We start from the raw sequence: 15,137 nt of genomic DNA on the forward strand, positions 1-15,137 counted from the left end.
TGTGTGCTTTGTGTGTTATTGTGTGTGTGTGTGTGTGTGTGTGAGAGAGATGCCGGACACTTCAAAGCTTTGATGTTGGAGCTCCTGAACAAGGGCGACTAGAGGTCTGGGCTAATGGGAGGCCATGGAGAGATGAGAGGAAAACTATGGCTGGCTGACACTGTGTGTATGCATGTCTGTTTTCATGTTTGTGTTTGAAAGCCTGTGTGTGTGACCTATACAGAGAGTTTGTGAATACAAACGGTGTACAGTGTGTGAATAGAAATGTGCCTGTGAGGGTGTTTGGTTTGTTAGAGTGTACAAGTGTGTACATGGCTATGGACGATACAATGTACTGTGTGTGCGTGTGTGTGTGTGCACAAGCCGAGGTTACCTCAGTGTCCTCATACTAACAACCCATCTGAAACTCACACAAAGCAAGACAAATGAGCACATCCAGCGATGACGTTCTCTGTACGGTATAAATCCTTTATTAAATAATCATAATAACAATATTAATAACAATCATAAAAAGAACATTTCTGTACAAAGACCACCAAGCAACAATTAGGTCTGACCAGTGTCAAGGTCGTCCTCGTGAGGTCTCTTGCCCAGAGGGGTGAGTTTGACTCATTCTTGCCCAGGGAGGTGTGTTTTAGCCCCTCCCGCCCAGACAGATTGGGCTACTGTTCTGTATCTGTAATCTGATTCGGGCTACAAAGGCAAGCTGGATCACAGAAGCTCCAAGGCACTTGGAAGAGAGTCAGTGGGGTCCAGTGATGGGAGCCTCTGGGATAGGAGAGGGAATGTGGGTTGGTGGGGTGGAGGGTGGAAGGGAGAAGGGGATAGACTCTACCTCACGGCCCAGCGACCCCTCCCCCAACAACCTGGGCCTCTCGGTCAGCACAAGCCTGGGTCCACTTCAGTGCATCCAGACGCACACAGCCCTATACATGCCCAGCATTGCATCAGAATGACCAGGATACTCTGTCTTCTGTGTGTGTGCGCTAGCATGTGCACGCTGTGTATGCATGTGTGTGTGTGATCAGTGTGTGTGAAAGTGAGAAGTCTGAGGTACAGTGGAAAGATTTACTGTTCTCTTTCCCACTCCTCCTTCACAAGGCTAGAGAGTCCAGAGGGAGCAGATGTGTGTTTAAATCCTCCTGATTTACCTCTCCCCATAAACCTGTTTCCTGTTAACACGCCAGCCTCACCGTGACAACGTCAAAGTGTGAAAAAATGAGCAACAAACATCAAACGAGGAGAGCACAAGTGAAGAACCATGACACCAAGACCACATTGGTCCACTCTGAGGAAATGGTGTCCTTCCATTGGGGTTTCCTCTGCCAATCGCTGACTTAAAGCTCAGATGTGTGTCCACTGTCAAGTAATGATCTAGAATATATATATCTTTTTTTTTTGTATCCCACTTTGCGTTTTATCGTCGATTCGTTCCTGATCCAACACACAGAGTGCATTGTCCCCAGAGAGGTTGATTTAGGACTTTGTGCTCCATTGATTCATCATTTTGTTTCCTTCTCTCTGCATCAGTTCTCATTTGTAGATGGCTATTCAGTCTCTGCCTGGATTTCCCAGCAATCCATAGGTTGCACTGCCCAAAACCATCTCCACCTTAACCTTTACTTCACCTAGCCACAGTTTACTGTAAACACGACTGTCAACCTTCTTTTCGATACAAACCCACTGGCAACAACAGCCTGAAACTAAATCTAACAATAAACTCCCTTGCTTTCTATCTTCAAACTGAACACGTTTAGAAGAGAACATGATTAGAACCCCCCCCCCCCCCCCCCCCTTCTCCCCCCATTCCCTCCTTTCTTTATCAGCATTCACAGGCTGGCAAAGGGCCAAAACGAGAAAGAAAACAGAGAAGAATTGAACAAATAACAAAAAGACACACCAAAGATGGTGATTCATCTGAAAATAGCCCAGACCTGTCAGAAAATGGGGTGGAGAACTGAGGCTGATGTGTTACAGAGACGCAAGAGTCTAACTCAACGAAAACACTTCATAAAGAATTCACTTCCCTAGGTTCTAGGCCACTGTGTCCACGTGATCGAGAAATACTATCTAAGCACTGCATGAACACCTGTCTAAGGCGTTTCCTGTGTCAAGGAGTTTAGCATAACATCTTTCCAGTTTAAAAACTAGGCCTAGAAAACTATGACGTATTTATATGGAATTTGGGGGGGGGGGTAGTAGGTATTGATATGTGTTGATATTTGAACTCCCCTGGCAATGGAACAGTCCGCTATAGGGACCACTTTGGGAATTACCCGGTCCTTCCCTCATTGGTTTTGGTCCAGAAAACCCCACCCTGGACTGCACCACTTTGATTGAAGCAGGGTGGAGGGGTCTCAAGATCAGTCTAAAAAAAGTGTATTTCCCCCAAAATGTCCTTCCATCTGGCAGGTGTAGTCCTTCAGCTCAGAAAGGAAATTCACGGTCCAAGCAAAAGAGAGAAAACAAAGGAGAAAATAATCTCCTCAAAATGGCCGCCTCTCTACATTCCTCTACCCCTCTCCCCTCTCTACTCTTTCCCCTCATGCCTCGGTGCAGCAGCGCTGCTGGTTGAGCTTCACCTTGTGCTTGAGGCCGTCGTACAGCTCAAAGTTGTAGTTCTCCAGCGTGGTAGAACTACGCGATGACAGGCCACTGTAGGAGCACGTGCAGTAGAGCAGCATGCCGGCGCACACAGCGCCCAGCAGCACGCCCAGGGAGCTCATAACGATGATGGTGACCAGGATGGGGTCCAGCGTGTACAGCCACGAGTTGTCCTTGTCTGCCGAGGAGGAGACGCGCGTCTCCAGTGGCTCGGAGGACGGGGCCGCGGTACTCAACTCCTCGGGGAACGCCCAGCCTGGACGACAGGAGGAAAAGAGAGAGGGAGATGAGAGAGAGGAGAGAGTGAGGGAGAGAGTGAGAGAGAGATAGAGAGAGAGGGGAGAGTGAGGGAGAGATAGAGAGAGAGGGGAGAGTGAGGGAGAGAGAGAGAGAGAGGGGAGAGTGAGGGGGAGAGAGAGAGAGAGAGAGAGAGAGAGAGAGAGGGGAGAGTGAGGGGGAGAGAGAGAGAGAGAGAGAGAGAGAGAGAGAGAGAGAGAGAGAGGGGAGAGTGAGGGGGAGAGAGAGAGAGAGAGAGAGCGCGAGAGAGAGAGAGAGAGAGAGAAAGGAGGAGTAGAGAAGGAGAGACAAAGAGAGATGCTTATTAGAGACTAGGTGTTTTTTCACATTTGGAAAAACCTATTGCAGTAATGGACACATGAAATACATTGTAGTTGATGGAAGCACTTACCTCCATCTAACTGGTCCCTGCCATTAAAAAGTCTGCTGTCTCCAAACTCTGGTCTCCTATCTATGAGAGAAGAAGATACAACAGAACAATTGTACAAAGTATGTACAATGCCAAGCATCCACACAGTACATTTTGGTTTCATGCAATCATTTAATATAATATAATTTTACTATAATATAATTTTACTATAATATGTGTTGGGGCTGCTAAAGTCCAATGGCATACAGACACATACCACAATGTAGAAAAATATCACTTTATTACCACAGACCATACTATATTCACATTCATTTAACTATTTCAAATCACACTTTCGACATAGCTCACAAAGAGGTGCAAAGCCCAAGTAAAGTATCAGCAAACCATTTTATCATCATCATCATCATACAAATAGATTTTGCATTGAGCGCTAAACAGACAATGAGACAATCAAACACAGTTCCCTCCTGGCTTCCACCCAGTGCGTTGTGATGTGGTGCGATCATCATGAGATACCAATGAGTATCAGCACTGAGAGTGGTGCTTAGGAGTGCATAAGCCGAGCCCTCCGTTCAACGCCCCAAAATTCACCCCGACGCCGTTTTTGAAAAGGCCACTTTAACTTCAGGTTGATTTTCATCTCGAGAGGTGTGTGCGCAACACTTGGCATGTGGACAGGGGTGGGAGTAAGTGCTTGGCAGGAACACCTTAACTGGAGCCCTCAACGAGAATCATTAATATGGTCTCCAGGGGCAACTGCTGTTGGCTGCTGGTGTGTGTGTGTGTGTGTGGGGGGTGCAGTGTGTGTGTCGGGGGAGGGGTGCATGTGTGCATGTGTGAGAGAGACTGCATGTGGGTGGGTGTGTGTGTGTGTGTGTTTGCGTGAGAGATTGTGTCTGTGTGTGCAGGAGATGGGAAAAGAGAAAAGTGCTTACCACAGCCTAAATAAATGTTATCGCTCCATTACCTAATTAGAGATATTAAGAGCTTGGAGCGGACCTACGGTGAGATGGACAGAGTGGGGTGCCCAACCCCCAGTTGATTTAAAAGCACATTGTGAGTGGATGCCAAAAAAACTCCTCTTAACTCTGAGAAAAGTAAAAAGCCTGATTGCCATACACATTCACCCAACTCAATGGGAAGACTCTATGGGAAGACTCCTTATAGCCTTCTTCAACCCCCCCTGATAACATGGTGGCTTCCATAGAAATGTTCTATTGAATTCCGTGGAGGCATCACTCTAACCCAAACACGGTTGTCCTACTTAAAGGGACAGTTCATTCCAAACTCAAAGTTTGTCAGATGCTTTCAGACCTGGGAATTGGACTTACGTTGAGATAAGTTCACATCCCAGTTCACCGGTTGCAAAATGGAAGCACCATCATTTGCTGATTTGATTTGGTGTTTATCTTTTCCACTCATTCGAGGTTGAGGCATATAGCTGGATCTACGCAACTATGGGACGTGGACTCATCTCATAGACTACTTTTGATGTCGGCCAACACCTTTGACATATTTGGTGGCTGAATGGGCTGAATGGGCAGGTATTGAACTAAACTAGCTCTGGATGTACAATAATGGATAGTTCAACCAAACTACACAATTCAACAACAACACAAATATTCCCCTGAAATCAGTCTATAGAATCCATGCTTAGGCTTTGTTTACATGGCCAATGTTTTGTAATTTGGATGAACTTCCCCTTTAAGGGCCATCTGATTCACAGAGCTCTACATAACCACTAACAAACCAACCAACTTAAATATGTGCTAACTATAATCATAATTGGGCCTGGTCCCATTTGAAACATATTTCCAATTCTCTTGGCCACCAGTTGGTATACCATTACATTCTTTGCCATTTTGTTCATGCCCTCAATGTTCTAATGAGGGATGCATCCCGCCAGCCTCCATCTTAAGTTATAGGGAAGCATCGTTTGCAGTTTGTCCATGATGTTTTGGTGCATTCTCAACTAAGAGCACACGCAACAGGAAAAAAAATGGTCTTCCAGCTGTTTGAGAGTATTGCAGAGTTGGATGTGGGGCTTACCAGACACATGTTTTCACATGGGTGACACCATCGAGGACTTTCCAAGATAGAACACAAACAATGTGGGAATGAGCATTAAATCACAGGTGATGATGATGATGATGATGATAATTATATTATAAAGACGGGGACTCTGCTCACAGACTGACTGAGGGGTCATATTCAATCAAAAGCTTGATGCGGGGTTTCCGGTGTGGGACTACTAAAATATTATTCTTGAGCTGCGTGAATGAGATTGATTCCTCAGGTCAATAAGGGCGACACAAAAATGCTCAACTTCATATTCAAACATGCTTTTAGTCTTACACTGGAATACCCAATAAACCCGGGCCACTCATAATAAACAAAACGCACATAATCGTTACAGTGTATCTATTTAACATCTCCTTCAGTAATATTAACACTGACATCTTAGCAGCCTGTCCTGAAGCACCATCTTTACAATGAAGCCTCTCCTGTAGGCACATCCATCGTCTCTGTCTGTAACATTCCCCCTCCTCTCGCTCTTCTCTCTTCTCGGAGTGTCCCAGCGGAGCTGTCAGCAAGACAGTGTCTCTCGCTTGTCTGTTTGTGGTCTGACAGCGCTGGAGGTTTTGCATGGCTGAACTACTGCACCCACACAGGGCCGGGAGGTTAGCCCACACTGAGTGTGTCCGTGCTGGTGTGATTTCAGGAAACCCCAGGGGGTAGGAACCAGAACTTGAACCAATAGTCCTGCAAGGCTGGAGGTTGGGTTTGAAACGAGCCACTCACATAGATCGCTTCATCTCTCTCTGAATCACATCACCCCAGCTTGAAGTGTGAAATGTCAACGACCAACTCCCCCAGAAAAACAGTGGCCAAAACTACGTCCATAGTCCGTAGACAGATTCAAATGATAGAAATAGTGTTCGAAGAGTTAGTCTGTGAACAATAACATCCGCTGCTGATGAAAGCAGGACCCAACAGAAAATGTCACTGTCAATACCACTCCGATCCTTGTCCCCCGTTGCATCCTCCATGATCCATGCCATCAAAAGGGGAGGTGTTTAGCTGTAAGCCCCACCTCTTCCTTTCAGCAGAGGGCATATGTTTGGTGGCCGTGGTTGTCTAGCCTCACGGTGAGCACGGGCTCCGTCCCTGGAGCGGCGGTCACCGGGTTACTGGCTGAGCACTGGGAGTACTGAAAGTACTGGGATTGGCTGTGGTAGGACACAGAGAGCTGGCTCTTCTTCGCTGCCAGCCTTCGTCGATGGCAACAGAGCGCCCGTACCAAGATGGACACTGCCAGGAGTATCAGGGCACCCCCGGCGGCCACGAGGTAGTACCAGAGGGTGGGTATGAGTGGTAGCGCCAACGTGTCTACTGTGGGGTCACTCCCGCCAGGAACACCTCCCCCTGGTGGAGAGATAAGGAATATGTTGGCTCGGGAGGGGGGGAGTAGAGAGGAGGCAAGCTAAGCACATCCAATTGACCGCTTTGTTTTTTGTGGGGGGTTTTCTCCCCTGTGGCTTTCCATCACATGAACAGCAGGCGTACGAGCACATGGGCATGCACAAGCATGCCAGCTCAAACGGGGAAAAAGTTATTCATCACAGATAATGGCTAAAACAAATCAAATGCATCAGGGTTTTTTTTTGATCTGAGGATTGAAGCTTGGGTTGCAGTCGATGGTGAGAGAGGTGATTTTCACACTAGGAGCAGTAGAGTATAGCTACAGATTTGAAATTAGTCCGTGGGATTGAATTGATCCAATGCTCCAATGAATAAAGCTCTCATGTAATAACTTGGGTGTGAAACAAAGGGTGTGATAATTAGCTGTAACAGTACGGACGCACACACGCACACAAACACACACACACACACACACACACAGATGTACACACACACAGAGACCCACTGGACAGAGACATCTGAACAATTTGAATTGATACCTAATTAACTTGACAACAAACATCAATTCAGTTTGAAAGAAATCAAACCAAAGAGGTTTCAACCCCTGTGGTTGATTTATGATTGAAACCTGGGTTGGATCAAGACACAAAAAGTCACTGATGCAACGTTACGTGACTAATGAAGTCAAATATTTTTTGTTCCCAATGAGGAGCCCTTACTTCCTGTTGGTACAGGAAATCCCAGTGCTCCACTGACCAATCATAAGACCCCATGGAGCCTACATAGGAATGTTCTGGATTGTTCTCTCTTTAATTTGGAGACAGTGATGGAATATGTTGGGCAGGTTCACATGGGTTTATTTGGAAGACACATTGCTGTTCTGTCCTAGTCTTTGTTTTTGTTGCTCTCTTGGTCAGTTCTTTCCTCTTCAAGCCAAGAAGTATCTCAGTGGAGACCCTCCTCTACTAACACAGATCCTCCACTTCAATCCTATGAACCCCTCTCACATTCTTTGCACAATCGCCCTAACAACGTCTTCCTATGCATACAGGTCTGTGAAATCAGACGCCGACAACAGTTTCCAAGCACTCTTAGGTCTCATCTAGGAAAATGGACCAAAAGCAGCAGTTTAAGGGCCCGGGAGAGAGGGAGATAGAGAAAGTGAGAGATAGCTGAGAGACTCCATATGCGGTGTAGAGTTGAAGCCACCCTGAGTATTCGACCATGTCACATAATTAGAGGGAAATGGCGCGTGTACCTGCCACTGCACTGTGCACACGCTCATTAGACAGAGCTGAGAGGATGAGAGAGACACTGGCGTTGCAGCTGAGTCACTCTATTTGATTACGTTTCACTGGGAAGTGTGTATGTGTGAGTTTTTGTGCGTGTGCTTTTGTGTGTCTGTGTGGGTGTGCGTGCGTGCATGTGTGTATGAGTCTGTGTGTGTCTGTGTGTATGTTTGCGTGCGTCACGGTGGAGGAAGGAAGTGCACACATCACACACACAAATTCCCAAGCTCTTATCTTATTGGAATCAGCAGCCAAAAACGCTATATCAAGCAATAACACCAATCCCCTATAGCTCTCCCAATATTACTACTGAGGCAGACAGCTCTTTTAAAACCATGGATGTCAAAGCAATAGTATGAATTTCTCTGCAATAAACTGGATTCTGCTGGATTCAGTGGGCTCTGATGTCATTTGATGATGTCTGGATGCTGATGATGATTTTGGGAATCGTTTGTCACCCAGGCAGCATTAATCAAGTGGCGAACACAGCTCTTGCACGCCCATTTATTTTGATTGGACTGGGCTTGTCACATGGGTGCCATCAAGCAAAAGCTCCCATTAGCCAAAGCTGTACAGTGCAGCGCAGCGAGCAGGAAGCGGAAACATTTGCACAGGAAGTGACATCATTACACGGCTAAAGGGGCGCAAACTCACCTGTCATGTCGGGAGGGAAGGCAGCAAAGGGTTCTGAAAGAGAGAAAGAAGACTGTTTATAACCTGAACAATAGCTAGGAAAGTCATCCAAAACAACATTTAAACAAATTTAATTTGGATTCTTTTGGCACTGATATCACTCTATAGCCTATTGACAACTTTCTCAGTACTGCAAGTCAAAAGAAATGAATGAAATGAATGAAATAGCCTGTAGGTATGTATGTTCTTGGGGTAGAATGCAATGTCAAAGAGTGTGTTACTGTGAGTTGGGAGACTTGGAGGGCGACTGTGTGAAGTTTGAGTCATTCAAAGCTGTGGAGTCCAGTTGAGCTGGGGAAGGCTGCTGTCTGGCTGGCTGACTGCACACACAACGTTCAGTCTGATTGACTTGGAATGGCAACAAAAAGAATTGGGGCCTGCGAGAGGGGTGACTTGGGAAGTGGAGCCTTTTTGGCGGTAACACCAATGTGCTGTGAACAAACTCGACTGCTCTGGTTGATAAGAGCACTCCCAGCATGCCTTGGGAATGAGGAATAAGGAGAAAATGGGTAGAGAGGGGGAGAGGCACTTCCACACCGGTTGACAGAGGGGGGACGGGTTTTCATCTTTCGTCTCACAACCACACTACCGTACACACGCACACTCACTAACCCCCCCCCCCCCACACCTCCACCTCTACCCCCACCCCAACAGCCCAACTCTAAGCCCAACTCTATGAAGTCAGACGGTGATGGCAGGTTTTTGGCTCAGAACCCACAGTCTGTCTGTGATCTGTTTAAGACCTACTCCTAAACCACCCCTGCTCTGGCTAGATTAAAAAGCCCAGCACACACACACGCACACAAACACACACACAAACACACCTGTGCCGGATCTATTGCTTTGACGGCTCTGGAAAGCTCTGTTTACAGATACGAGAGGAGAAGAAGAAATCTAACAAAACATAGATTAGCATCGCGGGGGCCCACGGGGCATTTATGGCCTACTTTCTATTCTTCCTTTCTTTTTCTGGCAGAGGAATAACACTCCACTCTTTCGTTCATTCTCTCTCCTTTCATCTCTTCGCCCCAGCTTTCAGAAGTACCAGTCAGTCTATCCCCGAAATTCTGATGAGGGAACTTGGGGTGCGTGTTTGTGTGTGTGTGGGGTGTTTAAAGCACAACTGGAGTGACAGGTCGGGGACCCCAAGGGAGGAGAGGAGGAGGAGGCGGAGGAGACGGAGGTAGAGAAGGAATGAGAGAGAGAGAGGGGGGAACAGAAGTTGAGTGGTGTGGTGGTGGGATGACGGAGGAAAATAACTGGGGTGCTGGAGGGTCAGGTGTGTGTATACACATGTATGTATGTGTGTCAGTGTGTGTGTACAGATGTTTGTATAATCTGCAGACTTACGTGTGCACTCCTCTAAAGGTGTACCAGAACTCATGTGGATGTTGTCGATCATGATATGGCCCTTGGTTCCATGGTCAAAGAAGCCTTCCATAACCACCTGAGAGGAGGAGGAAGAGTAGGGGAAGGAGGAGGAGGAAGAGTACGGGAAGGAGGAGGAAGAGTAGGGGAAGGAGGAGGAGGAAGAGTATGGGAAGGAGGAGGAGGAAGAGTAGGGGAAGGAGGAGGAGGAAGAGTAGGGGAAGGAGGAGGAGGAAGAGTAGGGGAAGGAGGAGGAGGAAGAGTAAGGGAATGAGGAGGAGGAAGAATAGGGGAAGGAGGAGGAGGAAGAGTAAGAGGAGGAGGAGGAGGAAGAATAGGGGAAGGAGGCGGAGGAAGAGTAAGGGAAGGAGGAGGAAGAGTAGGGGAAGGAGGAGGAGGAAGAGTATGGGAAGGAGGAGGAGGAAGAGTAGGGGAAGGAGGAGGAGGAAGAGTAGGGGAAGGAGGAGGAGGAAGAGTAGGGGAAGGAGGAGGAGGAAGAGTAAGGGAATGAGGAGGAGGAAGAATAGGGGAATGAGGAGGAGGAAGAGTACGGGAATGAGGAGGAGGAAGAATAGGGGAAGGAGGCGGAGGAAGAGTAAGGGAATGAGGAGGAGGAAGAATAGGGGAATGAGGAGGAGGAAGAGTACGGGAATGAGGAGGAGGAAGATTAGAGGAAGGAGGAGGAAGAAGCAAATTACCTACATGTAGATGCAGGGATACATCTTATACATGGAATCGATAACCATGAATATGGACCACTGCAACACATAACCACTAGTAATATACTTCTACTTGTTTCTACAGCTAACTCTTCTCCAGCTAACTGCAACAGACAATTTTTCTGGAAGGGAGAGGGGAGCATGCTGACGCCCGAATACCTGGAACTCTTTAGGGGATCGGGGCAGGATGGTGCGACCCTCCTTCCAAACGGGGCCCTGGTCGCCGCGGAGTGCCCAGAGAAGGGTCTCCTTGTGATGGGCATCGCGGAGAAGGATGCGCAAGGTGCCCTGGGCCTCTCCCCACAGCTGGTAGGAGAAGAGCAGGCAGAGAGGCCCCGTGTCGGGTCCCACCATGGGGCTTAGGATCCTGGCTCGCTGCCGCTCCGTCTTGGGGTTGGCTTCGATGTACAGGTAGCTATTCAGGTCTGTGTGGGGCAGAAATGCAGTGGTGGGTTTAGAGACTTGAGATGATGCAGTGAGGGGAACACAGTATGTATACACACATATGGGCAATACATACACATAGGCACATGTGCACACACACGAGGGAGTGTACACACACACACACACACGTGCGCACATCAACGCATCTGCACACACAAGAATAAAACCACACAATACCACAACTACAAGGTCAGACTTACAATAGCACAGGGACGTGATACATACCAAAACACGCCTAACAGAAGAATAGGGTCAGTGAGAGAGTCAAGTGCTAAGGGAAGGTGATGCATTCACAGCCAACCCAAGGGAGCCATTCCCATTGGTATTCAGGTAGACCCATTACATAATAGCATTGGGTTAAACACAGACAGTTGTTTATAGAAGAGGATGTTTAGTTAGTCAATTGGATGTGGACTTTGGAATCCTTTGTGGGATTGAACCTGACAGGGTGTGTGTGTGTGTAGAGTTAAGTGGGCTACGGACCAGTATCAACACATTCCTGACAGGATCACATGTGCTTTATCACAGTGTGTGTTAGAGCAGTTAGGTGATGGAACTACAGATAAAAATGTGTGTGTGTGTGTGTGTGTGTGTGAGTGTGTGAGTGAGTGAGTGAGTGAGTGAGTGTGTGAGTGTGTGAGTGTGTGAGTGAGTGAGTGAGTGAGTGAGTGAGTGAGTGAGTGAGTGAGTATTGTCCAAGAGGCACTAGGTACAATGAAGTTATGGATATTAGCATGACCATATTCCAGCTGAATGTTCATGTATAAACTGTTATATATTACATACTGACATGGAAATATGTAACATATATAAATAGTATATGTTATGTCCCCTGGTCTCAGGCAACAGGTGTAGATTGAAAACAATGTCTTCAAAATATGATAAAAATTCTAATTTTGACCCCCTGGACTTTCAGTCCTTGTATCTATAGCTCCATCTACGAATTGTTTGGTGATTACATTTCTACAGCTTCATAGAGAACATTTATTTGATTTATTTCATAGAAAACACATTTTTATTAAGGAATGGCCCTTATTGCTTTTTGGTTCAAGCTAGACAATAGAATTCAAAGAACTTGAGAACACGTGCATGTCATAGTCATTGACCTCGATTGTGATGCATCTGTGATGTCATCCGAACACCTGTGAAGCAACGTTCTAGAGGTCAACCAAATCATTTAGGCACTTGAAAGCATTGCCTATCACATTGCTATCTGCTCTGAACAATTAAAAAATATATAATTACTCCAAGCTCTTTCAATAATGGACTATCTCCAATATCTGAGCCAGTTCCATCCCTTTTTGGACCAGTTCATCTGGAAAGTGTTGAGGATGGTTCCTAACGACGTTCTCGCCTCATGGCTGATCACACAGATGACTGGAGGATCTCCAGTGCCTGGAGTGGCTACCTACCAGGACCTGAACCAGGTTTGTTTGGCCTAGATTATAGTGAGTAGTCTGAAATGGCAACGTATTCCCTATATAGCTAGTGAAATACTTTTGACCAGAGCCCTGGGCCTAGGGTGGGTTACTCTAAAACACGTTGTGACAAATGCTGATGTAAAAAGGGCTTTATAAGTACAATGTGATTTATTGATTGATTCATTGCAGGGACAATGGCAAAGTCAATTTTTGAATACCCCACTTGCACGCCAGTTCCAGCCCAACTCAGCCCCTGCCACCTTCCAGCTAAACTCCAGCTATGGACAAGACCAGGACAATTTTATGGACTGGAAAGAGGGGCCCCAGATCAACAACAACAATCAAGTGCATTGTCATCAATATGTGGAGCCAATGGATGTCGATGTTGTTGTGGAGGTGAAAGACAACAGCCAATCAGTAGCCACTTGGCAGGCAACAGTCTGGCCCAGCCAATCAGCAGCCACTACCAAGACAACAGTCTGGCCCAGCCAATCAGCAGCCACTACCAAGACAACAGTCTGGCCCAGCCAATCAGCAGCCACTACCAAGACAACAGTCTGGCCCAGCCAATCAGCAGCCGCTACCAAGACAACAGTCTGGCCCAGCCAATCAGCAGCCGCTACATTTTGGTCATCTAGCCAGCAGAATGCTGCTATATTTTGGCCATCGAGCCAGACAACCACTAAACAATTATCCACTAGCCAGAATGCCACAACCCAGACAGCATTCTCCAACAACCAATCAGCAGCCTTCACTATGAGAGATGGTGGCGACATGAGGAGCAGCAGCCCTCACCAGGTCTATGACCCCAAGAGGAGGAGGATGTAAATGTGAGAGACTCTTAAGGGTAATTTTTTCCCAAAAATGGAGGGTCAGTGTCACAACCAAAAGACTCAGTCCATCACAGAGACCTTGATGTGTGGATCACAGCATAAGAAGCCGTAGAACCACAAGCTTGACTATTTTTATTAGAAAAATAAATGTTTGATTGATTGCAAACTAAATCCAGCATGGCTCTTTTGTGTCCATGTTATGGTGGTTACTGTAGCTACATGCACGTCGTAAAATAATGTGTTGTCGAGGAGGGAACTAAATCATTTATTTGATTATATTAAACATTTAGACCACCTGTAGAAGGACAGCAATCAGCATCCATAATGTAAATGCAGATAACTCACTTGTAATGAATTTAACACTTTATCAAGGGAATGTACACTCTACAATTTGTACCTAACTTAAATCTGGGAGACGACTGAAGTTTGTATTGTATGTGAGAGGGAGAGAAAGCTTGAGTACATTCAAGTGTGTATTCTACTGTGCAGTATGTGCATGTGTGTGTAGCCACCCTAATAGTCTGTCACGATGACAGCCCCCCTCTGCTCTCTAGTGTGTGTGCCACATCAGTGTGTGTGTGTTTGTAAGGAGCCCTCCCATGCAGCACCATACAGCACTCTCTATCGCTGTGCGTCTCTCTGTGTGTGAGTGTGTGCGTGCGCAAGTGTGTGACTGCATGGGTGTGTGTGACTGTGTGTAGGAGTGTGTGTGCGCGAGGGTGTGCATGCGTCCGTACGTCTGCGTGTGTGTATGTGTGGGTCTTCACCACACAGAAAACATCCCCACTTTATCAAACTGATCTTCATGCGTTCGCAGAGGCCCCCCTCTCCCTACACCTCGGGTGAACCCGGCGTCTCTGAACGCTCCCCCCATTGTTCCGCAGCTTGTTCAGCAGACAGCTCATAATCGAGAGGGGCGCGTTCACGTGATATGATGCAACAGCATTATTAATCCATTTTCTCAGCAGTCTCCTGCAGCGAGCGAAGACAAAGAGATCTCAATCTACAAACACAGGCCTCGTTATCGACGCCGCAGGCACCACGCGTTGATATGCTTCGCCGCTAGTTCTCCGGCTGTTATGTTTTCACATTTTAGAGAGAGAGAGATCAAGAGGTTACTGGGTCTGAGTTTTCTGGGTCACGAGAGAGATAAAGGAAGGGAGGGAGGGAGAGAGGGGGAGGGAGAGAGAGAAAGAGGGGGGAGCGTGGGACAGTGAGATAGAGAGAGAAAGGGAGAATGAGAGAGAGAGAGAGAAAGGGAGAATGAGAGAGAGAGAGAAAGGGAGAATGAGAGAGAGAGAGAGAGGGAGAATGAGAGAGAGAGAGAGAGGGAGAATGAGAGAGAGAGAGAGAGAGAGAGAGAGAGAGAGAGAGAGAGAGAGAGAGAGAGAGAGAGAGAGAACCTCTCTCTTAGGCTAACCACTAACAGGGCGATGCGATTGGGTGATTTGGCTACAATCCTTGATCTACATACCCAGGGATTCCCCGATCTAAAGCCCAGGTGACATCAGAGATTCCGAACCACTTTGAGCGCGAGCAGGTCCTGAGACTCCCCCTTTTAATTCTTCACAGCTGCAGCTTGTTAAATATTTCATGGGCCCCCATTCGAAATATATCAAAACCAATGAATTTTAAAACAAGGTCAGGATAACAATCCCTTTAACCCTCATTTACCG

General features: G+C 47.0%; 1 protein-coding gene across 2 annotated transcripts in view; it reads right to left on the bottom strand.

The window, feature by feature from the left end:
- Nucleotides 1-442: 442 nt before the first annotated feature.
- Nucleotides 443-15,137, bottom strand: part of LOC110495961 (neuropilin-2) — a 75,160-nt gene continuing 60,465 nt past the window's right edge. The window contains exons 13-17 of one of the 2 annotated variants that reach the window (XM_036952470.1): nt 10,923-11,188; nt 10,027-10,123; nt 8,638-8,670; nt 3,293-3,352; nt 443-2,860 (exon numbers count right to left, since the gene is read on the bottom strand). In XM_036952470.1, the coding sequence (XP_036808365.1) occupies nt 2,544-2,860; nt 3,293-3,352; nt 8,638-8,670; nt 10,027-10,123; nt 10,923-11,188 (773 nt within the window). In that variant the 3' untranslated portion in view covers nt 443-2,543. Of the gene's footprint in view, nt 2,861-3,292; nt 3,353-3,534; nt 6,698-8,637; nt 8,671-10,026; nt 10,124-10,922; nt 11,189-15,137 lie in introns of those variants that run through there. The other variant, XM_036952471.1, reaches the window with a different exon arrangement.

This window comes from Oncorhynchus mykiss, chromosome 18 (genome assembly GCF_013265735.2).
Source record: "Oncorhynchus mykiss isolate Arlee chromosome 18, USDA_OmykA_1.1, whole genome shotgun sequence".
In the NCBI taxonomy this organism is placed as follows: domain Eukaryota; kingdom Metazoa; phylum Chordata; class Actinopteri; order Salmoniformes; family Salmonidae; genus Oncorhynchus; species Oncorhynchus mykiss.